This window comes from Alosa sapidissima, chromosome 18, assembly GCF_018492685.1.
Source record: "Alosa sapidissima isolate fAloSap1 chromosome 18, fAloSap1.pri, whole genome shotgun sequence".
Classification (NCBI taxonomy): Eukaryota; Metazoa; Chordata; class Actinopteri; order Clupeiformes; family Clupeidae; genus Alosa; species Alosa sapidissima.
In genome coordinates, this window is record NC_055974.1 from 13,909,587 (window position 1) to 13,937,086 (window position 27,500).

A 27,500-nucleotide genomic window follows, 5' to 3' on the forward strand; every position below is an offset into this window, starting at 1 on the left:
CCCCCCCCCCCCCCTTCCCCACTAGAAGATGTAATACCACCTCTTAGGGACAGGAGTGTGTTGTGAACAAGTCCTTAAACCAGTCCAGGCGTGCAGTGATACCAGAGTCTGCGCTTGTGTGTGTGTGTGTGTGTGTGTGTGTGTGTGTGTGTGTGTGTGTGTGTGTGTGTGTGTCAAAGTCTGTGTCAAACAGCACAGTTTTTTTACATCTGGCAGTGAGACTGCTGTCTGCCTGTCTGTCTGTCTGTCTACATACTTTGCTGTTTCTTTGTCTCCTATCAGGCAGCTCACCTGTCGCTCTGCACCAGTCTTCTGTTCTGCTTATCTTAAGTGTACACATGTGCTTCGGTGTCTCTTTTGAGCACACTGACCCCCTTCATGCCTTGAGATGTAACATCACTCTGGTCTGTTATGCCAATGGTATGACAATGCTTAGAAAGCCGTCTATGGGGCGTCCACACTGTTGCAATCCACGTAAAACAAGTTTGTGCACATGCCCAATACTCCCAAACACAAGAATGTGTGCATTGAAACCCCATGTTTGTGATATTGTCAGCAAGTCGCTGATATTTCAACAGCTTGGAGTTAAAAACAAGTGTCCATGTACAAATCAAAAGAACATCCTGTTTAGAATAGTCATATTAATACATAGTATTTTCATCTATATTGGTAATATCTGGGGTATTTGGAATATTACAGAAAGTGATATTGTTGGTATTTTCATCATTGAACCAGTCCATTTGTACAGTGTGGTGTTTGTATATTTTTGTCGTTCCCTCCTGCACACACACACACACACACACACACACACACACACACACACACACACACACACACGCACAGTACACACACACACAAGTGTGACACTGTCTGCTGTCGCATCAGCCTCCTGAGATTTAAGTAATGCCCATCACACGGGTGTTCCCTACAGGGCTTTCCACTTGCTCAAGGTGAGAGGGATGAAAGGATGGAAAAGGTGAAAGTCAAGCATACTGTAGGCTCTTATGCAGGGAGGGAGAGAGAGGGGGAGGGAGAGGGGGAGGGAGAGAGAGGGGGAGGGAGAGAGAGGGGGAGGGAGAAAGAGGGAGAAGAAAGAGAGATTTTTAACCACCATTTACAGTGTTGTATTTATTTATTTATTTATGTATTTATTTATTTATTTATGTATTTATTTATTTATTTTAAAGATAAACACTTAATAACTTTAATTGCCATAACTTCAGCTTCAAACCAGCTTGTTTTGTTACTGTTAATTTGCACCAGAAGAAGTCATTGAATCAATACATTTATCACCCAGAGCGAGATAGTAATTATCTATTTTTCTCAGGGACTTGTTTGCTGCTTTTAACATTGCAAAATGTAATTTGCAGTGTCTCAGAGGGCCCAACTTTCAGTTAGATTAATTGACTCTTATTAATGCCAAAAAGCCCTCACTCACAGACATGTTCTCCTATTGATTAAATTTCTGAGCAAGCTTTTTACACTCTCAGCATTCTGAACTATAAAGGGCACTTTAGGTGAAAGAATGGAAAAGATTTTCTGTTAAAAAGAAAAACAGTTTCTTTTTTTTTTTTTAGCAAATCCTGGCTCCCTATGTGCTCGGAGAAGTGTTTGAAAGTCCTTACACTCCCCCTCCTTCTCCTCTTCTCCTTGGCTTCCTACCGGCTCCCTTCCAGAAATAAAATAACAGGCGTCTCAGATCGTCGGCCATGGTCCTTTAATCTCCCTGGCACGGCTCCAAACACTTAAAGGCCCACTGCTCAGCTCTCTCCCCCAAGCACAGACCGCAAGGCTGGTCGGGGAGATGAAGACATCGCCAACCAAATGTGTTGCTAGGGAAGGGTCTGTCTGTCCTTCGCTGTGTGCATGAGTGTGTGTGTGTGTGCATATGTGTGTGTGTGTGTGTGTGTGTGTGTGTGTGTGTGTGTGTGTGTGTGTGGTGAGAGACAGACTACATGAAAATATAATACAATGGCCGCTGTTCCATACCCACAGACAAACATATAATGTTTTTCAAGGTTTATTCTCATTTTCTTTCATTTTTTACAAATTATTGGTAATGTTAAGGCCCATAGTTCTTTTTTTCAATATCAGGCCTAGCTCATTACAATTCATTTCTGGTGGCACCACATAGTGAATAATGTTCAAAGCAAAACTGACTTGACATGTGACGTGCCAATATCTTGTGATGTAAAGGTTAAAATTTCACAAGATTTGACACTGTATCACTGCCATATACTTTGGTTTTTAAACTTTGTCTCCAGTGAATCACTCCTTGTCACTGATGAGGTTCTTCAGAGAGCGTTCACGTGATCCTTGCACACCTGACTGTAAACATACCTGAGGGTCAGTGCCCTGGGCCTGGGTCCAACCCCAAAAATAGCCACCGAGAATGGACCCATTTGTTTTCTGTCATCTGCCTGAGTTTTCTTCTTTTTTTCTTTTTATCCAAGTTGTTATCAGATGTTCCAACAGTGGCACCAAAACAGTGATTTTCTTAATTTGATCTCTGAAGCGATCGCAAGGGGTGGGGTGGGGATAGAGGCTCACAGAGGAGGCAAAGTGGAGGTAGGAGTGCTGGGGTGGGGGGTGTGTGTGTGACAGAGAGGTACTACTTGAACGATCAAAGGAGCTTTGTCGTAGCTGTGACGATAAACCTTTCGTAATGACCACAAAGAGGAACACTGTTGCCTTTCAAGTGTGTACTTGTGCTTGTGGCAAAGTGCTCCTCATCCCTCTTTCATCCCTCTCCCTCATCCCTCTCTCATTCCCTCTCTTTATCTGTCCATCTCTCTCTCTCTCTCTCTCTCTCTCTCTCTACGCTTTCTTCTGCGCGTGCCTCTCCTGTCCTCAGGCGCCCATAACATCAGCTGGCAATCTTGCTAGGCCACACTTCTCTCCGCTACGATATTTTCATTGCGGATGGCACAGCGTGACTGAAGTTGTGTAATTTTTGGCCAGCTAATTGTTCTGGAAACGCTTGTGCTAGTGATTTGGCGATCTCTCAGAAGCATGTGCTCGGTGTTGTCACCAGTGAGGTCTCTGACGGAGAGTGGCATCAGGCCCGACAGGACTGGGTGTTTGGATGCAGAAGTGGATAATTGTATTTATATATATATATATATATATATATATATATATATATATATATATATATATAGATATATAGATATATATATATATATATTTATTTTATTTTTTTTGACATTAATTGACTAAACTGACATATTTTCTGCCATTTAACATGTTTGTGTGGTAACTCAATTTTGAAACATGGTCCGCAAGCAAAAAAGCCTACTGTTGATTACTGTTAAAGACGGCATTTGGTACATTCGGTATGCATCTGTATTGAACCTAACATCCTGTACCTAAACAGTTCAATGCAAATACATGTACCTTTACACCCCTAATGTATATACAGGGCTTAAAGTGTTAAGGCACCGTGCCTGAATTCAGGCGTGAGCTGGTATGCTTAAGATTTGAAAATAGGCAATGAGACAACAGTATATATGACGTCATCATTTATAAATGTCTGATAACTTCAGGCACAGACATTTCTATTGCTTTAAGCCCTGTATATACAGTACATATCATACATTGCTCGGTATGTTTTCCCTGAGAAGAGACACAGCACGATTATTGTTGTATCACTATTGCAATGGCGATAATGATGAGTTTACCGTTCATTGTACAAGGTCATGAACAGTCGTTCTTGAGCCTGAGTGAGTGTGCACAGTCAGAGCTCCGTGGTTCTCAGTGGTTTGTTATGAAACTCTACCACATTGAAAGGAAATAATCTTGTAAACCTTATCTGATCTGGCCTCTGCTTGAGACTCTCGGTGTGACCACTGATAACCATTCTGTATCTGTGTGGTTAGAACGGATTCAGATGGAATTATTACACAAGTCTGTGCATGCATGCATGCATCCAGGCCGCCACAGTGAAAGGTACTGTATGTTTGCATGTTGAAACCTTAGTGTAACAGACCCCAGGGCATTTCTCACTCTGTGTGTCGGGGGCACTGCTGTGATCAAACAATGATACTTTTCACAGAAAAGAGAAATTAGGGACAGTCACATTTTCTTCCACCCTTGTGAACTACAACCCCACGAGGGAAAGCCTGTGGATAATCATTCCCGGATTCAGTGACAGCTTGCATAAAGTCAGTGCTTTGGTGACATAATGGGAGGCTCCAGAGAGAAGGGTAGCTGAGGGGAAAAGCATTTGCCTTTTTTCCAACTCAGCTATCCATTTCACTGTGAGGACTGTTGGTCTGTACCCAGAAGATGGCGATTCTGTATGTGCCTTTTGGCAAAGAGAGAGAGCGAGGTTGCATGAGGGAGGAAGAGGATGAGTGTGTGAGAGAGAGAGAGAGAGAGAGAAGACAGCCTGGTCAAGTCAGGTTTGATACTGAACTGATGTTGGATGTCAGCTTCACTACACCTGGGAATGTGTACCTGTATGCCAGTGTGTGTGTATGTGTGTGTGTGTGCCTCAGTACTTATTAATGTCTTAAAGTCTCCCTGGCTTATATAAATGTCCTCTCTCCCAGCTGTAATTAGAAACTGATTGAAAGGTTACCCCCCCCCCCCCTTCACACACACACACACACACACACACACACACACACACACACACACAAACAGACACACACACCAAAAAAAGAAAAAAACACAGAGAAAGTAAAAGCCTGCAAGGCATGGGCTTGCTCACCCATGCACTATTAACCATGCCCTGTTTGGACAGCCCAAGCCAGCTTGGCCAGGCGCATAGTGTGTGCCCTCTCTCTTGCCGTAGTGACCTGAAGCAGGTGTCTGTTTTAATAAAAGAGGAGGCAGGTCAGAGAGCCGGGAAAGGACTAATGCGGCCGGACCGGGAGAGAGATGACCGCCTTCTACTCTGGTGCTAAGGCACACTCTGCACTAGTTTCCAGCTCAGCCTCGCTCTCTCTATGGGATTGCTCTTTTTATCTGTCTTTCTTCTTTTCATTCTTTCTTTCATCCTTTCTTTCTTTCCTTCTTTCTTTCTGTCTTTCTTCCTTTCATTCTTTCTTTCCTTCTTTCTTTCTTGTTTCTTTGGTTCGCGTCGTACCCTTTTGTTCATGAAATTCCATATCAAATGTGCTTATCTGTGTGGCCGACACCATGAAAAGAGGAAACACATGCAATGTTAAGAAAAAAGGAGAATCGAGAGGAGAGAAAAAAAGGCTGAAAAAAGATGAATGAATCTCTCTCTTCATCACTCTCTCTGCTTCTCTTGCCCTCTTACCCCGAATAACCCCCTCTGTCTTTCTTTACCCCCTTCTCTACTCCCCTGTCTTCCTCCATTGCTCTCTCTCCTCCTCTCATCCTCTTCTCTCTCTCTGTCCCTCTCTCTCCTTCTCTCCTCTTATCCAACTCTCTCTTACCCCCCCCCCCCCCCTCTCTCTCTCTCTCAGGGTCTGGTGGGGGAGAAGTACGGCAGCATCCGCGTGCCGGGGGAGGTGGAGTCGGCCGAGTTCGAGATGATCCTGGACGCGGCGGTGGAGGCGGGCCTGGACACGCGTCTCCTGGAGGAGTGGTACTGCCGCGACGAGAATGCCGTGCCGCCCGCCTACTACCTCAAGCCCAAAGCCCAGATGCTGAAGAACTACCAGAACTCAGTACGGGACCCAGACACTTCCTCTTACGTCTGTTTCCCCACCTGTCTGCCCTCTGGGGTAACCCTGACCTTGATCCTTCTGTCATAAGACTGACATAAGCATCTCATCCCACATGTTATGGCAGATATACCCGATTTGTCAGTGGTCATCACAGGTGGTTAGTCAGCACTAACAGTGTCCAGTGATTTGATGGTTGCCCTTGTTTGTACCTATAGATTATTATCTATAGTTATTTAATTATGTTGTTATTATCATATAGTTATTGAAAAAAAGAATGTTATGATAGCTCCAGTCAGACTTTTAGTTGTTATACAGTAATATGCTAGTGTGCTGTTGTAGCATTCTATAAGCTATTTTTAGAGCTGTCTTGACAACTGCTGAATGTGAAAACATGTTATGTTACTGGACATTTGCTGTCATAGTTATTTATGAGAAGTTGTGAAATCTGCCATGGCATGGTTATATTTGTTTTATGACAAAGGCTTAAAGAAAACCGTTACCCAATCCACTGTGTTGAATTGCTACACCATCTGTGTCCTTCTGAAGGTCATTTGTGTTGTGAAAAAGTGATGCTAGTTCTAGTACTTTTGGTGACCGTGTTTTACGACACAGTAATGCTCATACCTCACATTCATCGTATCACAAATGGTTGTCTAATTAATTCCAGAGCAAAACACATTTGCCCTCATGGCCATCTTTTCATCAGTTCTTTCCTCATTCCTCCATCCCTGCATCTCTCCATCCCCTCATCTCTCATTTCTGTGTCTCGTCGCTTGCTTTCCGTACCAGAATTGTAAAGGAGCAAAATGGCGAAGATAGAGTATTCAGTTTGCTGGAGCGTCCGTGTTGAAAAGAGAGATGGCCTTCTCAGGTCTCTAGGGGGCATGTCTGTGAATAATATCCGGCCATTCAATCTTAATGCCTTTGAATCTCCATTCAAACTATCGGTGGAGTCACTGAACACTCATACATTTATTGGTGTTTTTTGTGGGACAGATAAACAACACAAAGGATAAGGCACATGTGTCAAAGCAGTCAGGATTGCGCCTGAAATCTCAGGTGTCTTTTGAAAGTGGTGATAATAAAATGTTTTTTTAACGTGGGGAAGAAAATCTGGTGCTTTCACGACCTTCCAAGGGTCAGTACGTTTGTTGTAGCCAGTGATATTAAGTTCACAGCCGTTCACAACTGACGACAAGGACAATCTGTTTATCTGCAGCCCAAAAGTCCTGTAAAACACTGTGGACAAAAAGACTGCCAGCACAAGAGTTTTATGTGGAACGCCCTCAAAATGGCCGACTCTGGAGAGAACACTGTTTGCCTGCGGCAGGCTTTACGAGAGTCATAAATTCAGGTTGTGTTTTTAAATAAAACCCCTCCAAGCACTCAGTCTTTATCTCTCCTTCCTCAGCTCTCCTTGCCAGTGTCTCTCCTACCTTCTCTCATTCTCTCTCTCTCTTTCTCCCTCTCTTTCTCTTTCACTTTCTCAACTTCCCAGTTTCACCCACCTGCATTTTTATCACTGTTCCCCTCCCTCCCTACCCCCATGTAGAACTTATTCATCCATTTTTCCTGTCCTCTTTTTCCCAGCTTCCTTCTCTCTCTCTCTCTCTTATTCATTCCATCTCTCTCTCTTTCTCTCTTATTCATTCTCTCTCTCTTTCTCTCTTGCTCTGCCTGTCTCTCTCTCTCTCTCTCTCTCTCTCTCTCTGCATAAATCTGCTGCTAACACACTGCTGCTTGCTGAAGGGTAGTGTTAGCATCATCGCTCTCCTCCTGTCTCGCTGCTGGAGTAAAATGAGAAAAGGCAGCAGGTGCTTATTCCCTCGTACCCATCTGACCAGAAACCACCCCCCAAATACACACACACACACACACACACACACATACACACTCACACTCACACACAAACACAGACACACATACTCTTACAGATGGGCCTGAAAACTGACCCAACTCTCCTCCTCATCCAGCCTCCTCATGCTCCGCAGGCCCCTCTCTCTGTCCGTCTCTTCCTCTACCTCTCTTTTCTTCCCTCTTTCCCTCTCTCCCTCTCTCTCCTTCCTTCTTTCCCTCTCTCCTCTGGGGAACTAGACACCAAAGACACGGCGTGTAAGTGACGGTCGACATGCTCCAGAGTGCGTGTCCTAAGCTCAGGGTGTGTCTCTGTTCTATCCTCTCAGCTGGTGCCTGGTACACTGCCCATGGCTGTCCCATGATCATGTACAGTTGGTAGGGCAGCTGAGACTACTTGCAGATAAAGGGACTTTTCTGTGAGAATGTAACAAAGAAGACATCTAAACTTTTTGTAATAAGACAAGGGAAAAGTCAGAAAATGTTTAGGACAAGCAACATCCATGTAATTGTGTCGTCATGCTTTTTATTATCTCATATACCATATTTTCCATGCATTTAATGTTTTTCTCTCTTTATTAAGGTTCGTTCACACCAGGAACGATAACTATAAAGATAACTATAACTATAACGTTAAAATCGTCCACACTGACCAACGATAAGGAAAGTCTCTCCTTGTGTTGATGAATGTGATGGATAAAATTTGATGGATTCTGATTGGTTGTCAGCTTTCTATAGTTATCAAAATCGGTCGGAAAGTGATCCCCAACGATACCGTTTTTTTTTATGTCGATATCATTCACCAGTATATTATATAGTCATTCATATTAGCTAGAACGATCATTTTTTGTCGTTATTGTTATAGCTATCGTTGTTGGTGTGACCCTTAACTGTCTTTATCTTCTCACTACACTGCTCCATCTTGAGTTGCATCTTATTGCCTTTCCCTGTAGTCTTCTCTGCTCTGACATCCATCAATCTGTGTCCATTTCTCCATCCAGATGGAGTCGAGCAGCGCGGCCAAGTCCAAGAACGACAAGGCGTGGCGCGGCGTCTCAGACGAGATCAAGAAGATCTTCCGCACGGCTGTGCTGCAGCTGCAGGAGAAGGGCACCATGAAGAGCGTCCAGGCCAAGAAGTTCCTCTGCTCACGTACAGTAACCTACATCCTACTCTGGTAGTGTAGTGGGTAAGGAGCTGGGCTGGCATGCAGTAGCCTTGTGGGTTCAATTCCCGGCTTCCACCGTTATGCACTTGAGCAAGGCACTTAACCCCAAGTTGCTCTGGGGAGAATGGTCTTTGCAATAACTGTTGCTTTGGATAAAAAATCAGCCAAAGTCAGCCAAGTCTAAGAATAAGTATACTCTACCTCAACACCAACTCTCTACAGTTTAAACGTCTTTTGAATTCTCTTCAATTCTATTCAAGAGGCCAAGGTATGGAAGGCACTAAAGGCTAATTAATACCAAACACCATGTTTCAGCCATCCATCCGACATCAGTCTATTGTTAGAAATTCAGCAGTAATGCAGACCGGCAGTGCTTCACGCACACATTATGTCCACTGAAACAACAGGAGAGAGTAATTTTTTCACTTCAGTTCTTTTTTTAGGGAGTAAGTGAATCATACACATACAAAAACGCATTGTCAAACACATTGTCTCATCACGCCAGAGATGGAGGCACTTGAATTGGACTAATTCACATTCCACTCTTGCCAACATCTTTGTTATAACAGTGTAAATTCTCAGTTAGGTGCAAAATTTGCAATTACAGTAGGCACACGTATGGTAGGATAAGGCAGTTTCTTCAATATTATGACAGCCATGACATCAAAGGGAGGTTATAATATTTGTTATTTTTTCATCCAGTCATCCTCATATTTATGAGACGTTTCTCAAGCCGCAGAGTGTAACCCACATTGTTTTGTTAAAGTCCATTGCGTAAGCTTAGTCTTTTTGAACTGGATTGGATTTTGGAGGGGAAAAATGTTGCTCCTTCCTGATCCGAATGTCATCCCATAGATCCAGCATAGCATTAAGCCTACCAGGGAAATGTTAAGTCAGTTTCTATACAGTGTCTTTTCAGAATGTGTCTTTTTTACACTCTCAACTTCAAAGAGCATTTACGGAGATGAAAGAAAGTCTTGGGACGAGGGCTCATCTTCACGCTTTGCCGTATTTAAATGTGTCTGCGCCACGGGGGTTTCAAATGAGATCTAATACAACTGACTTAATGTGCTCAGGTTAATCCAGTGATCTCAACCAGCTCTCTCACTAATGCCATCCTACCCACGTGTGTGTTTTTTTCCTTGGGTCGTCTCCTCTGTTTCCTCCCAATTACTCCTCATCTCTCTCTTCCCCTCATCGTCTCCATTTTATAATCTTCATTTGTTCTGAGGTAGCATAGCAGGTTCACGCAATCGGGGTGAAACCTGGTGGTTAGTTTTTGGAGATACCTGACGGGGTTCACAGACAGGGAAGGAGTGAAGAGGAAGCCTGGCTATCCCTGCCTATAGCTCTCCAGTTCAATTTTCACTAGATCACCGTGATATTTTCAACGTCACATTTTTCTCTAGGAAGGCATGTACAGTATATTCATGTATTCATATACTGTTAATTAACATATCTGCCCAGAGACAGGCATAATGAATTGTGAACTGAAAGTGTGCACCTTTGGTACTGACAGCATTAACAGCAAGTTCTGAAGTTATCCAAAGAAGTGGGATTTGTGGTCTAACCATGTTTGGCTGGAGATGCAGGGACACCTGGAAGTTAGGGTTGGGTCTTAGAGGGGAAAACCTGTATATTAATTCCTACACTTAGTTCACATTTCTTTATGCTTGTCTCTGGGTAGACATGTTAATGGAGCGGTGTCGGTGTAGTGGCTAAGGACCAGGCAGTAGCCATAGAGTCAGCATTGGGGGGGACAAAGTGTCCCATACAAATTCATCACACAGATGTCAGTATATTTATATATGTTTTCTTTTTAAAAATAGTAATAGTGTTCCATAGCTCTGTTCTTCTCCTCTTTGTGTTATTCTATCTGATGGAATTGATTAGGGATGAATAAATTACAACCATAACTATAATGATATGAACAAAACTCTACGCATTACTAGAAAAATAAGTCCCCGCCTTTAAGACAGACATGCAGGGTACGACCCCATCCATATGCCACACCCTGCCTGCATGGAACCGTTGACTGATATGGGACCTGAATATTGCCGTAGGTTATCCATGAATAAACCTGCATATCAGATTTTGTGTTTTTCTCAGAAATGCCAACACCCAAGGCCATCTGTAAGTGTGTGTGTGTGTGTGTGTGTGTGTGTGTGTGTGTGTGTGTGTGTGTGTGTGTGTGTGTTAGTTAGTTAGTTATGACAGAAACACTAGCTTGTGAGTCTGTGTGAACCTCACAGACAAAAGGCGTCTTTGATTTCTCAAATGTAATGTTATAATTTTATTATGAAATAAGAGATGAACTGACAATGGAATATATTTAGTTTGTACATTTAGTTTGCATAGACTATAAGTATTAGTGTTGATTTGGTGTTACAACATTAAATGGCAACAATTAATGGGAACATTAACAGATCCTAAATTTACGTGATAGGGCTTGTGGCTTGTTACGTAGGCCTATAGAATTTATTTATGCTATTGTAGCATAGTTGAATATTGGTGGGGTCATGTCCCCCTCAAAGAATATTCTGATATCGACTGGGAGCCGTAGCATGCAGTAGCCTGAAAAGTTGTGGGATCAATTCCAGGCTTTCACCATTGTGCCCTTGAGCAAGGCACTTAACCCTGAGTTGCTCTGGGGACAATGGGCCTTGTAATATAAATGACATACGTACAGGAAGTTGCTTTGAATAAAAGCATCTGCTAAATGAATACATGTAAATGTAAATTAAGCTTTGGAAATGGAATGTTTGTTTTCCTGGTGATTCTAGTGTCAGAGACGTCTCCACACTGTGAATTACAAAGTCATGCCTGACAGCAAATGTGTGCCTAATCTGACCTGGGGAGGCATAAAGGACACACGTCGGGAAGGCAGCCTGTCTTGGTGGGCACATCCAGAAGCCGAGGATGGTGTGGGTATAGTCCTACAGGAGGTTGGCACCAAAAGGGGCAGCAGCAGCAGCAGTGGTGGCAGGCGTGTGTGTTTTTTGGGGGTGCCAGCACTCTGTGTGAATCTCAGACGGGTGCCAGCGCTTTGCCAGCAGCCCCTACTGAGATGCCGCCGTCCCTCCAGGGGATTATCTGTCGCTGTCTCTCCCACACCTCTCCGCTCGCCACAGGCCCAAACTCAAAAACAGAAACGCAAATCCCCCCTTTTTAGAATGTTTTTTTTTTTTGTTTTGTTTTTTTGCTGTAATGTATTCTGCTAGACCCATTCAGGTGAACACAATGCAGCGTGAAGTGTTTTGCCTGATTCTCTCTCTCACACACACACACTCTCTTTCTTTCTCTTTCTCTCTCTCTCTTTCTTTTACTCTCTCTTTAGTGAGAAGGAAATCCATAGGAGAGTCAATTGAGAATTGAGCTGCAGTCAGTAAGCTTGCCCAGCACAGACTCAACCACCACCCAACCCCCACTTCTCCCTCCAAACACCCCCCCCCCCCCCCCCTTCATGGCTCACCCCCTCGATCGTAAGTCGGGCTGCTGCGTGTGTGATATGGAGCAGCTGGTGTTGGCAGCTGATACACGGAGGTGCTCTCTCTGGAGGCAGGGGCGGATTATGAACCTTTCGGGCCCCTGAGGCCCAGATGCATTAAGGGCCCCTGGGCCCAGATGTATTAAGGGCCCCCCACTAATTGTCGCTCATGTGAGAGGGGAGGTTTGGGGGTCTTCCCCCAGAAAATGTTTAATTTGTTTGATGTGATTTCCTGTATTCTGGTGCATTTTGGGGATGGCCAATACCTACATCCTGATTTGTTGATATTGAGGCAATGATTCCATGCAAAGGCTTGGGCTTCAGGGCCCCCTGACCCCTTGGGCCCCGGGCCTGGGCCCGGTAGGCCCGTGCAGTAATCCATCCCTGTCTGGAGGTCTTTGATAAAACGCCGAGATGTGGGATTAAACGATCCTATCAAAAACATGCCGTCATCCACCACCTCCGCCACCTAACAAACACGTTCACATGCACACACACACACACACACACACACACACAAACACAAATACTCTCTTTTGTTACTCACAAATTTTCAAACAGGGCTTAGGGAAACCTATCTAATTGCTTGCTTAAAGAGTCGTGTGCCAGAAAGCTGCGTCATTTCTTTCTGGCTAAACATCAAATCCGCTTTTTTCTTCTCTACGGCAGACTTATTTTATTTGAAAGACAAGAGGCTTAGCCGGTAAAATGGTTCATTTTTAACGAAAGGAAAAACAACAAGCTTAAATTTTTTTCAGACAGAAACGACAGGTGGGAAAACGTCTTCATTACGCCATTTTTACATCTCTGTCTCTTGTTCCCTTTAGCCCTGGAAGACGAGCTGGACTTCGCACTGGGCAAGCAGACGCCGGCCTTCCTGAAGAAGTGTGTGTGCTACATCCGCAAGATCGCCAACTTCGACCGGCACGCTAAGCTGCCTGAGATGGCCCGCTACATGGACATCATCACCGACGCCGACCGCGTCATGCGTAACCAGGAGGCATACGAGCGGCTGCTCAAAGTCCGTGACGAGTTCATTCCCACGGTGGTGGCGGCGTCCAACCTGCGCGTCTACTCTTCCGTCACACACTGTGACATGAAGCTGGGCTACTCACAAGTACGAATGGGAATGGGACCACGGGCAGTCAGTTTCATAATTTTCCGATTTTAAGGTCAAATCTACGTACTGTATACAAGAGATAAGAGATGATCCGCACACCAGACTACACCAGGCTAGTCTGAGGAAGAGTCGTGAGACTCGAAACTGCAAATAAAAAACATATATGGGAACTCCTTGTTGTGCAGATCATCTCATATCTTTTGTAGACTAATAGGGTTTCAATCCTGCTCCCATCCAAATGGATTTGGGGACGTATGTGGCCTCTCACTAATTCCCTAAATTCACGTGCATACTGTGTACTAAAGATCTAATATTTTTGTGTTTTTCTTTATTACAGTCTTTTCCAAGAATACTTTTGTCTAACTCGAAATATTTCAGTAAATAGGGCTATTTTTCACATTGTCACTCCTAATTGTAAGCAGTTTCTGCTCACAATACAACTCACTCGCACATAATCCACTTCTACTCTGACTAAACTTACTAGACGTCTTAGAACCCCCTATCCTATTCCCTCCCCTTATCAATCGCTAACCTATCTGAGCCCCTAAATATTCCCTCCCAGACACCTCCCCCCAATCAAAACACATCAGAACTCATTGACACATTCTATGACAGGAGGGAGAGGGAGACACAAACACTCGCGCGTGTGCGTGCGTGCGTGCGCGCACACACGCACACACACACACACACACACACACACGCACACACGCACACACACACACACACACACACACACACACACACACACACACACACACACACACACACCGGGAAAACAGAAGACACAGGGGAACACAGGGGAAAGTCTAACACGGAGGCAAATAGCCTCGGCGCTACAATATGTAAATATCTTACATACTGATTTGTTAACACCCAACAATCTTGATATGTGATTCCTTAGACCAGGGATTCCCAACCTTTTTTGGCAGGTGACCTTATTTTAAGGGCACAAAACGTTGGCGATCCCAAACATTCACATATTGCGAGAGATAGCTCATCTCTGCTGTAACATCCAGACGAGAGTGGTACTTTGACTTTCCTCAAATGTCCTTGCGTGCCTGGTTGTTTTGCTACTTTGTTTCAAACATTGATCTCATGCGAGCTGTCTACGTTTATTTTTTATTTAGCTAGATTGTAATGAAGGATCCATTACTTAACTTGGATGTCATGGGTTTTTTAATATTTTTTACATTTAATTTATGTATATTTTTATGTAATGTACTGGTCAATTGTGAGAGACCCAGTATCTCAGGCGACCCCATTTGAATTTCAGGCGACTTCACATGGGATCCTGACCCCAAGGTTGGGAAACGAGCCTTAGAAAAGATGTTTTGCATTGGGTCTTTAAAAAGCTAGAATTTCTTTATCAGTTTTTTTTCCACGTGCCATGTGTCTTTCACATGCTAAAAAATGATTCTGTGAAAAATGGCTAAAAAATGGCTAAATCCAAAATCCCCTCGAATCCCTCAATTTCTCACTAGACCTATGAATGTGGCTCTGGATACATAACAGGATATCTTTTTCCTAGAGCCGATTTTATAAAACAATTATAAAATTGTATAAACAAGACTAATCGCTTCAACCTGTCTCTGGTAGGAGGTGGAGAGCCACTATGTGGAGGGTTTGTGCAAGCAGTTCTACGAGGACATGGTGGACATCATCCAGGCCACGGTGCAGCAGAACTTCGACGCTGAGACGGACCCGATGTACGACGAGCTCCTGCAGCACCTGTCGCTCTGCAAGACCTTCTCGTCCATCTACGAGTACAAGAGCGAGGCGCTGGACCTGGTGCAGGAGTACCTCTACCCGGTGAAGGGCAGCCGCATGAGCCCCCTGGTGGTGTATGGGGGGCCCTGCAGCGGCAAGACGCTGCTGCTCGCCGAAGTGGCCAAGGAGGTGAGGGGGCTGTTAGCCAAGATCCTTGATTATTAACCAAGATAGAGCAATGTTAGTTGTTTTTATGGGAGCAAAAGGGAGATTTTGGGAGGATTTGTCCGGGCTTCCCCCTCGTGAAAAATAGAATGCGGAAGTTGTCGAACATTTGAGCCTCTCGCTTCGCTTCAACCCTCCCTGGTGTTAGTGTGTACTGGGAGTGAATGTGTGCACTGGGAGTGAATGTGTGTCATGGGAGTTATGTCTTGTGTTATACGAGTAGAAAGAGTGGGGGGATACTTGAGACTCATTCCATTCTGATCATCTGTGCTGATGTGAGGGCATTTGTGTGTGTGTGGGTGTGTGTGTGTGTTTGTGTGTGTGTGTGTGTGTGTGTGTGTGTGTGTGTGTGTGTGTGTGTGTGTGTGGTTGTCAGAGGGAGAGAGAGAGACACGATGTAAAATGACCATATTTCTGTCCACACATGGAAGTCAGGGCATGTGTGTGCAGTGGAGTGTGAGTGTCTTCCAGGCATGTGTGTAGGAGCATGTAGAAGACACTTGCAGCACGTCTGTACAGGCAATAGAATGGTATAGTAAGTATAGTATCTCTATATAGGGTGCGTGTGTGCGTGTGTGTGTGTGTGTGTGTGTGTGTGTGTGTGTGTGTGTGTGTGTGTGTGTGTGTGTGTGTGTGCAGCTCTGTCCTAACTCTGGGCCATCTGCCTGAGCCTGGTGCATCAGGGTGGTGTTGTCAGGGGAGGCCTTTTGCTACGTCCACGTGCCTCCTGCAGCAAACCTGTCTCCTCATACCTTAATATTTGATGCCTTATCCTCATTTAAGATGATGTGATTTGCTTCATGGGGCACAGCCAGAGAGCCATCCTCAGCGCACCACCCTGCACCGCTCCACTGTTTCAGGAGAGCAGCCAAACCAAGCCCAGACTGCAGAGGCACGAAGGAAGAGCCATGCATCTGGACTGGATTCAGTCAGAACACAGACGCACACACACACACACAGAATCTATAATGAGCAGACAATGTACAGTATGGGGATGTATGTAAAGGTTACTACTATAGAGATTACCAGTAATGTGCCTAAAGGTTACATTAAAGTAACGTAATGGAGCACACACAGAGACACACACACACACACACACACACACACACACACAGAAATACACACAGAGATGACAACAATTGCTACATATTCACTCCCTGCATTACACATGTGGCTGTGCAGCTGGTATAACATACTGTATGATTTGTATTATTGGTTTCTCCAGTATTGACCTCAGGGGAGATTCACTGCGTGTCTGTTCTTTTGTGTGTGTGTGTGTGTGTGTGTGTGTGTGTGTGTGTGTGTGTGTGTGTGTGTGTGTGTGTGTGTGTGTGTCACAGAGAGAGAGAGCTGGGGGAGAAAAGGGTGGGGAGTGCAGTTGACATTTCCCATTGCCATTAGCAACCTGTCTGTGCGCCAGGCCTCTAATGTTAGTTTTCACAAGATGAGCTCAGAGACCTGGAGTCTCTCTTATCTCTCCCAGGACTCACACATCCACCCACGCACCATCTCTCCCACACACATGAGCACACACACACACACACACACACATACACACACACACACACATACACACACACACACACACACACACACACACACACATACACACACCATCTCTTTCACACATGTGTACACACAAACACACCACTTGATTTACATGAGCTCAATGCAAATCAAACCAGCTAATAGGCTAACTGAAATAAAACCATGCCAGTCTCAGGTATAGTGAAGGGTATGTGATGATGTGGGGCTATTTTAATTTCAAAGGCTAAGGGAACTTTTTTAGGATGCATAGTATCCTGGATCCATGAAATAACTGTCCTTTAAAAATAAACATCTGCCTGCCTCTATGGGAATTTACAGTTTTTCTCAATCGTTTTGATACCTGTGTCAACTCTGACATCACATTCTCAAAACAGTTAACACCTGTGTCTGAACAAAAGCACTCTGGACAAAATGACATATTTTGCTTGCAAAAGGCTGTTACTCTCTCAAAACACTTAAAACATGCAGCAAAAGCAAATCTTGCCTTCAAACACTACAACTTGTTGCCAATTCAAAAACACTCTTTAATCAATCATTACACACTGGGCAACAAAATGCAAAATCTAGTTCTCAAAATGAGCATTTTTGCTATGTCTGTTTCATTACTTTCTCATTTTTCTGGTATCAGAAAAATAACTCTGAAAAGACAAAATGTACTGAATAAAAAAACAAATTATTCATTCCTCCCAAGATGTAACTGTCATTGACATGTAAGACATACAGCAAACACCTAGCAAGATACTGTAAATTTCATTGAACTACAACTTTCATCGAAATAGACGTAAAGACCTTTTGTACTGTTTTCTCCACCAAATAGGCAATACAGTACTTTGTCTAAATGTGCATTAGATCCATACTTGCAAATAGCAACACAGAACAGACATCTCTTATGTAGAATGAATGATTGCTGATTGAAGAATTGTGGAGTTTCACACAGGTGTATCAGAAATTCAGACTTATGCAAGGAATCTATACCACCTGTGAAAAGATGTTTTCCTTTTGTTTAGCATGGGAAAACCAATAGAGTTTGGGGCTTTTGAATGACACCTGTGTTAACTGTTTTGCAAAAGGGTGTGAGAAATGTGTGAACCCAATGAAAATGTGTGAACACATTCGCAAGAGATGACTTCTGCTGTGCAAAGAAAGTAGTCATGAAGACCAAGTGGGTTCTAGTTTACTTAAGCAGGTAAAAGCAATCGAGAAAAACTGTAACATAGGGGGGTGTATACTTGCACCCTGTATTTTAAAGAAGAACATTTATTTATCTATGATACATTATTCATTCACAAAGAAATTGGTGTCCTTAAAGGATTTTTCCTCATTTTTAATAAGGCATTAAAATCAATTTCCAAAAGATGATTTTTTATTCCTCTTTTTAGTCAGCTTTAGCATTGGGGTGAATACTTTTGCAAGGCGCTGTACTGTACGTGCAAGTACAACCCATGCAGTAAACCTGCAGATATTCTTTAATGTATGTAATGTATGTAATCTGTGGAATGTAACCTATAGAACACACACACACACACACACACACACACACACACACACACACACACACACACACACACACACACACACACACACACGCACGCACACACACACACAAACACACACACACACACACATATTTACACAAAAATACTAATTTGTTGAAACATTCATTCATGTTTACACAGATGTCAATACAATGATAATACACTTAAATGCACACAGTTACACACTACTGTGTGCACATATACTGTACATAATGTATAAATGTACACTTACACAAAATCCTTCTGGTCATAGGTTATATATTCTATAAAAACACCCACTCACCCACAGCTTTATCCCAAACCATGTTGACACATATGCTAGTACAAACTAATGACACATCATACACAAATACACACCGAATGACAATTTCACCCTCTCTCCCCATCCACACTTATACACAGATTTACACATCTGCGCATGAATACCATTGACATTGACCCTGCACACATGTTCAGAGATTGAATTTCTTAACCAGGCATGGGACGCCATGTAAGCACTGGTTAAGGACCCCCTCAGGTCAGAAAGCTCCCGGGTCTGTCATTAAAAGTCTGGAAATTTCTCGGAAGACAATAATTTATCTGTACTATTTCCCAAGACCACTCTGGGAGAGAGCTATTTGGTCAACTCATGAATACAAATAGGAAAGTGGGGAGGGGAGTGAGAGATTGCTATTGATTACCAAAAAGTTCTATCGCTGAAGAAATCACACAGCTATTACTTGTGTCAAGGACATTCATTTACAGTTCTGTTTTCTGAAGTTTTTGATTTTTTTTTGTTGGCGAATGGCCCCTGCCTCTTGAAGTTCGTGTCCCTTATGTATTATGCATCCTGTTCACACATCTCCAATTCAATGGGGCAGCATTTCTAAGTAGCCCCCGCCTGGAGCACAAAGGGTACCTGGAATTATTAAACAATACACAAGTCTATGTTTACACCCCGTGACGTGACTTAACACAGATCCCTCTGTACCACAAGAGAGCCGTTCCTCGGTTTATAAAATGATTTCTCGGTTAGTTAGTGTTTTATGAGTGCTGGCAGTTGTTTTACGCTGCATATAACTGAACATGTGCTTCAGGAATGTCCACTATATTTCAGACTTTACGCTCCACTTTAAAAAGGCCATCATTTGAAATGACTTCTCTAAAAATATCCCATGAATTATTTTCCCTGTGTTGGTAAGAATAATGGCTTTTATAATTTGGTAGAGGATTGAAATGATTCTGTTAAGATGGTCTGAGATTTAATTGCTTCATTAAGTGCTTGGCTGGTTTGCTAACCAGATCTGTCCTCTGTCTGATGTTTTTCAGGCATACTCATGGCTGCAGAAGGAGATGGGTCCAGAGACGGACCCGGTGGTCATCGTTCGCTTCATCGGCACCACCGACTTCTCCACGGACCTCCGCACCCTGCTGCAGAGTATCTGCGAGCAGATCGCCATCAACTACCGTTGCTTGATCCACTTCCTGCCCCAGAAGATCCAGGAGATGAGGGAGCTGCTGGTCAACCTGCTGGGCGAGTCGTCCTTCCACCGGCCACTTGTCATTGTCTTGGATGCTTTGGAGCAGCTCTCGGACGCTGACGAGGCTCGGAAGTTATGGTGGCTGCCCGCACACTTGCCCCGCACTGTTCGGATCGTAGTGTCCACCTTGCCCAACAAGCACGGCATTCTCCAGAAGCTCCGCAGCCTCGTTCACGACGAGTTCCGGTATGTGGAGTTAATCCAGCGTGATCGCAAAGCCTGCAGCCAGACACTCAAGCAGCAGCTCCTCAGTGTCAAGAGGAAGGTCACTTCAGGCCAGCAAATCTACGTCAATGAGGCGCTGGCCAAATGCACATTGCCCATGTTCGTCAATCTCATCTACCGGGAGGTGGTAAACTGGAGGTCACACAAAGACGTAGACGACACATCGCTAAGTGCCACAGTGCACGACAGCATCGAGCGGCTCTTCTTTTCCGTGGAGGACAAGCTTGGCTCTCGATTTGTCTTCCGGGCACTGGGCTACATCACCATGTCCAAAGCTGGGCTGACCGAGATGGAGCTCGAAGATATCCTCTCCTTGGACAACAGCGTCCTGGGGGACATCATGGTAAGCTCCAACCTCAAGAACCCACTCAGGGTCTCCTATGACCTCATTGCCCGACTGAGGGAGGAACTCGACGGCTACCTGATCGAACGGCAGGTGCGCAATGTGACGCTAATGGTGTGGGCCAACAGGCACCTGCACCTGATCGCGCTGAAGCTGTACCTCAGCAACGAGGAGGACGTCCACCAGATGCACAGCTTGTTGGCGGAGTATTTCCTGGGGGCCTGGGCCGGAGGCCGGAAGAAGATTTTCCACTGCGACAACAATCACTTCGCCCACTTCTCCCATCACAATAACCCACAGCAGCAGCAGCAGCAGCAGCAGCACCATCACCACCACCCATCACAGCACGGTCACGACAAAGGCAGTGCCGACAAGTACTCTTACGATCGGCAGACTCCCGAGCAGCCCTGGGTTTTCCAGTGCAACCTCTTGGAGCCAGACATCTTCTTTGTCAACCACAGGAAGATGACAGAGTTAGTGTATCACTTGACTCGAAGTGGGCGCACTGATGACCTAATGTACGGGGTCATCATGAACTTTAGCTGGCTGTACACCATGATCAAAATAGGACATTTTGATAAGGCGCTTACAGACATTGACCTAGCCTACAGTTACTCGCAGGAAAAAGAGCTGAAGTTTTTGGCCACGACGTTGCGCAGCATTAAGGTCAAGGTGACGCGTAACCCGGCTTCCTTGTCCGCCGAACTTCAGCAGAGGTTGCTTCCTGTGGTGACATCCCTCCCCAAGCTCCGACACCTCCTGCTGGAGTGTGACAAGGACGGCCCCAAATACTGCTCCATTGTTCCCCTGCACTCGTCCATGGATGTCACCTACAGTCCCGAGAGGCTGCCCCTCTGCTCCAGCTACATGCAGATTGTGGAAATCATCCCGACCCTGGCCCCCAGCATCGTCATCGTGGCCTTGGAGGACGGCTCTGTGAGCACGTGGGACGTGGAGAGCAGGCAGCTCCTCCGACAGATCGACACGGCACGCTCCGTCGTGCTCGGCATACGCCTCACCACTGATGAGAAGTACCTGGTGGTGGCGACCACCAAGAACACCCTGCTGATCTACGATAATCACAAGTCCTGTCTGCTCTCCGAGGTGGAGGTCAAGTGCTCCAAGCATCTCGGCGTCACTGGAGGGGTTGCCTTCATCAATGGGTTTACATTATCTAGCCAGCATGCCCTGGCTTGGTTGGAGGCCAGCAAAGAGGTGAATGTTATTGACTTGGTGTACGGCTGGCCTTTGTACCAGTTCCACTGCTGGTATGAGGTCACCTGTGTGCAGTGCTCTCCAGATGGCATGTATGCTTTCTGTGGGCAATACCTCAACACCACGTCCATCTTCCACCTGGGCAGTGGGGACAAGCTGGCCACCATGACGTCAGAGTTTTCAGGCGGTTTTGTTAAGTCCATTTTGGTGCTGGACACCCTTAACCAGATGGTAATGATTGACAATGAGGGGAGTTTGTCGGTGTGGAACACAAAAGAAGTCACAAACCCCCGTCTCATGGAGGACTATGATTGCAGGGGGGATGATAGTGAAGTTGTTGGGATCGAGCTATCTGAGGACCAACGCTCCATTCTCATTTGCAAAGCAAGAAGCATCGAAGTTCTGGATACCAAAGTCTGGAAGATGGTGGAGAAGTTCAAAGCCAAGCGCACTGAACGATTTGTGGCTGCTGTCCTCTCCAAAAATGGCCAGAGTATTGTTGCTTCCATGGAAAACACTTCATCTATTTTTGTGTGGCGGAGGGACAGTGGCCAATGTATGGCTAGTCTAATTGAGATATCTGGAGCCATTGTCAAGTTAATCAAGTCCACCCATCATAACCTGCTACTGTCGGTAGCCAGCAGTGGTGTGCTGTCAGTTTGGGACATTGACATTATAACAGCCATGTCTAACATAGACAAGACAGGGAAGCGCATATTAAACCTGCAGCTTTCAGGCCGAGAAGACTTTATCTACACCATGGACGGCTCAGAGTCCATTCACAAGTGGAACTTCAACACGGGCTTCATTGAGATGGTTTTCAAACACGAAGGCCTTGTGGAGAACTGTGTCCTTACCACCTCTGGTGACCTTATGGTGACTTCTGATGACAAGTCCAGCCAGTACATCTGGCAAACCACCACGGGGGAGAACATCTTCCGCATCAACGGGCAGAAGATAACCCAGCTTCTTATCACCCACAACGACCAGTTTGTGGTCTCGCTGTGCGAGCAGAATGCCTCACGTGTCTGGAGGTTGGCCACTGGGCACAAGGTGTGCAACATCCTGGTCACCCTCCAGCACGCTCTCATCACCACCGCCAACACCTTCCTGGTTGGCACTACCAAAAACAAGCTTCTTGCTGTCAGCCTGTGGTCAGGAAGTGTCTCCAAGAAGTTCATCTGTGACGACGGGATTACCATTGTCAACTTCAAGCTCATCCCTGATTGTCCAGACTATGTGGTCTTCATCACATCCACTGAGACTGTGTTTATCTGGAGTGTAGCAGACGAGTCTGTGTGCCGTCGTGTCCAGATGCCGGCCAACTTCCTGAAGAACCTGGAGGATTTCCAGATCTCGCCCAATGGCAAGCTAGGGATCGTGTCCAAGGGCGACGAGAACATCAACGTCTTGGACCTCCACAGTGGGAAGCTCCGATTGGTACATGCCGCAGGCATCATATGGCGGCAGAAGCTCTCGAGGGACGGCCGGTACCTCGTGTACATCTGCTTCCGCAACTGCGAGGAAGACGACGATGCAGGCGTGGTGTCCAACCTGATTGTCATGCGTCTGGCTGACGGCAAGAGCATCGGCACATGCTCTCTCTACAAGACGCCCACCTTCCTGTGCCTCTCGCAGCGGGCGCTCAACATCATAGTGGGTTTCGAAGACGGCAGCATCGGCACCTACACCGTGGTGGACCGGGTCGACGCCGCCCTCAAGATCAAAATCGCCACGTCCAACAGCCGGCAGATCGTCAACAACGCTGCACAAAAGGTCCGGCCCAAGTGCAGCACCCATGCCTTCAAGACCATCTCCGACTGCATTTGGCGGGAGTCCACAGAGGTCTTCTCCAGGGATAGCCCCATCAACCTGTCCGACTCAGGCGAGGCCGAGACCACCACACCAACCAAGAAGAGTGAGCTGCTTCAGTGATGGTGCCCTCCTATGGACAGTGTCAGTGAGAAAGCTAAGGAGGCAGCTAAGGAGGCAGCTGATTCTCGTTTACAGCCAACCTTAATGGCTCAGCTGCACCACGTAGTCCTCTGGGCTAACTGTAACGCTGCACTCATCCGCCACTTTTCATTCACAAAAGCTATTATCTTATTACATTTGTCATCTGAAGACTGTTCATGAAAATAATATTAAAGTGATTCTTTTTTTTCCTCATGGGTTCCAAATAAAGATATATAATTATATATAATTATTATTATTGTATGTGCAGACACACTTCTGGCATTTACATGACCAGAGTTTAGAAATATCTCTGTTGTTCCAAAAGCCATTGTTTTTATTTCAGATGTGGTGATGAATACCCTACATTTCAGAAGTATTGTAATGGTCTCATGAAGCCATACTGTTAATTTATACAGATTCATATGTAGATGTTAGTATATATTTGTAGCCATAAAAGAATTGCTGCCATTTTTGCATTTGTTTTATATTTATGTGCGTTCATTTCTATTGACAATGTCTCTGTACTGTACAAAAAAGGAAATTATAAATATATGTACATATCTATTTTGGCTGCTGCAAATTGTGCAACTCCTTAAAATGTTATGTTGTGCTTAATGCAATCAAAGTGAGTGCCTGGATTTCAACTGTTTTATTATGAGTAGTATTCTTTACTTATTTTAGGCAATTAATATTATTTACCTTTTATTAAGATTAATTATTATAAAGATGCAGGGAATTTCTAAACAAAATCTACTGATACCTAGCACTGTCATAATGACAGGCTTACATTAGGAATTCGGTTGATACAAGACATCAGAGAATCTGAATAACATCATCCGTTTTCAAGGGAAGGCTCTTCCCAGCCACACAAATGAAAGGTCAAAGGTCGATTGGGGGAAATTCAGGTCAGGCTTGTGATGAGAGCTTCGTAAAAAGCTGCAGACAAAGCCCAATTTGAGATTTGAGGGGTCAAAAGTGAACAAAAGTACTAATGTGCATTAAGTGTAGCATCTTACCTTAAGTATCAACGCCTTAAATGCTTGCAAGTTATGGTCAGCCCAGTTCTATGACTTCATCGCATAACTACCTGAATGCATACAGATAGGAGAGAGGAGGGACACTTGTTTGTGGTTGAAAGGAGCACTTTACACTTCATGTAGCATTGCTAGCACTGTACGGATGTGTGTGTGTGTGATCTGTGATCTTACAAATATGACCATTTAACTGCATACCAATGTTTTGAGTCCATTCGCCTCATGTCTGCCTTCAGTTTGGCAATGCTGTGTTTAGATTTGGATTCCCAGAACGTCTAATTCCATCAACCACTCAAAAGCAGTCACTACTGCAGAAAGCTCTGACTATTCCTCTCAGATCAGTGGAAAATACTTCCAAGGGCTATTCCGTATAATTGTATGTTTACCTCTTTGGTTGTTGCGACATTGGCCCTACATCAATTCACCTGTAGCAGTATACAGCTTTAAGAACCCCCCCCCCCCCCTCCCCCCAAAGAACAAAGATGCTCTCCAAATCTAAGGAACTTCTAGGATATTTGCCAAAGTTCTTGACAATATTTTCTGTTCTGTTCTATTCGGTTCCGTTCTGTTCTGTTGAGTTCTATTCTATTATGTTCTGTTGAGTTTTTTCTTTTGTTGGTTTCTGAATGTTTTATCCCATTTTCTCACAGGTAATTCATATCACGACCAAAATTGTCTTGAATTTCTGTATGTTTCTAATGTGATTCTATGAAGTGATGATACAGAGAAACGTGTTATCTTTGCTAAGAGGTTTAAGAAGATGAAGTCCACTTATATTATATGGGAATGCCAGTTTTAGAGTATATTTGAATGTGTCCTTATGAAAGCCAGTAAACAGTATCTTGTATGTTCTGTATCTTGAATGATTTTAATAACTTACTTGTTTGCAACACATAGTTGACATGACTGGTATTGAATGTTTTTATGGTATTCTTTGTATCTGTCAGGACTGAATTTCCTCTTTAGAGATTTATATTTTCATAAATGTTGTACTTAACTTTTGTTACAGAGTTGTTTATCTGGGAGTGTTATGGAAAAAAACATGTCTGAAGCAATATGGATTAGTGTGTATGCATTGTTTGTATGGAACACTTTAATGTAATAAAACAGTTCTCTTTTGCCTCGAAACTTTGCTTTCTGGTACCTGATTTTTTTGCTACTGTTTTAATTGCTGATATTACATACATATGTCTGTGTATACATAATATTCTATATGCACACAATACATATCAATTACATCACATAGGCTTATATGATATTCGCAGATCTTTATAGATTAGAAGCATTTATACATTCTGAAAATGTTGTCCAGATGGCAATTATCTGTGGTTTAGCGGCTCGTAACACACCCTAGTTGTGTTTTAATGAAAGATTTTTGTTGTGTGTGTGATGTGATTTCATGGTACCAAGGTCATAATCAAAATATATTTTTATAATATTCAACTTTGCTCAAAATGCACCCCTAATGCACATGCAAGGTTACAAAACTGGTAAAAACAGATTTTGTTCTTTAAAGGGACCCCCCCCCCCCCCCCCCCCCCCCACACACACACACACACACACACACATTTACAGTTGGCCTTTTGTCTGTGAGGTTCACAGACACACAAGCTGGCTTATCAGTCACTGGCTCATCATCTCTGTCATGTACTGTACATGAGTGAGTCATACTCTAGAAACTTCTATTGAGACTGAAGAGATGACAGATGACAGACAGGCACGATTAAACACACCAAGAAAAGCATCCACACACTCAATAGTGCAATAGTGGGTGGCATGGTTGAGTGAGGAAAGGAGCAAAGACGAAAATAAGGACTTATCCAGTTAAAAAGTGTCATAGCGTAGTCTAGGGTGCGGTTATTTTTGGCTTTAATACTGTGTACATAATCACATTGCACCATGGTAATGCCCATATTAACTCTATGGATACGGCCTTGCATGGAACGATAATAAAACAATTATTTCCTGTAAACTTCACACTGCCCCATGCATTAGCAAACCCATATCAAATAACAGCTGCGTAATTGTTTGTCACAGGAGGCAGACAAGCGTGTGACATATTTTCCCAACACTGAGTGACACTATCACAATTAGTTTGTTCACAGAACATTTGGAAACGCATACACGCCGTCTCCATTTCTTTCTTTATCGCTCAGTCTTTCTCTCGCACTCCTTGTCTCTCTAGCTGTGCCTCTCTGTACCTCTCCCTCTGTCAATATAAGCAGCAATAAATGCATTGAGGGCAGCTAGATTGGTCCACATAGACCTGTTGCTTTAGGCGACCATTTTAATTCCTCCCATAAGCCCACGCTCTAATGGGGGAAGTGTGTGCCATCTCCTTGGTAACCCCTTCCACTGACCACACCCCTCATTGTGATATCAGGGAGGTGGCATGCTCACTCTTCTGGAGTACTGTAAATCCTTGAGAAAATAAAAGACACCTCTGCTAAGATGTTTCCTCCTCCCACAATGCAAACTGTGAAGGCTCCACACTGCCGTGCTTCATCTGGCTATGTAAACACACTCAGCCACCCTAAGATGTGGCACCGCAAAGTGGAATGAGCCAGAACCAACCGTGAACCATTGTAGAACTCCTGTGTACACTTGTATCCAGTGCTGCCTTATCGCACACATTCCACCCTCATATATAGGCTACCATTTCTCTTTTCCCCCTGGTCACTCCTGTTCCGTTCTATTGGCTAAGATTGGTCAGACATAAGGGTGAGTGACTAAGTCACACATGCAGCGTAACACCCAAGAAGCACAATAGTTTAAACAACAGAGAGGCAGATATTATTCATTAGAATGTACAGCTTGGTCGCAGTCTGTAATCAAGGAGAAAAAAATATGTCCTTGTATTTTGTATATGACTCAATGTACTTTCTGGAATTTTACTTCACAGAGAAAATCCTCCAGGAGTT

General features: G+C 44.4%; 1 protein-coding gene across 4 annotated transcripts in view; it reads left to right on the forward strand.

Annotated features, from left to right (window-relative positions):
• Positions 1-24,001, forward strand: part of LOC121690393 (NACHT and WD repeat domain-containing protein 2) — a 55,302-nt gene extending 31,301 nt beyond the window's left edge. For 3 of the 4 annotated variants that reach the window (XM_042070921.1, XM_042070920.1, XM_042070919.1), the window contains exons 5-9: positions 5,439-5,699; positions 8,498-8,648; positions 12,979-13,268; positions 14,868-15,167; positions 19,595-24,001. In XM_042070921.1, coding sequence (XP_041926855.1) covers positions 5,439-5,699; positions 8,498-8,648; positions 12,979-13,268; positions 14,868-15,167; positions 19,595-23,524 — 4,932 coding nt within the window. In that variant the 3' untranslated portion in view covers positions 23,525-24,001. The remainder of the gene's footprint in view (positions 1-5,438; positions 5,700-8,497; positions 8,649-12,978; positions 13,269-14,867; positions 15,168-19,594) is intronic. The other variant, XM_042070922.1, reaches the window with a different exon arrangement.
• The last annotated feature ends 3,499 nt before the right edge of the window (positions 24,002-27,500 follow it).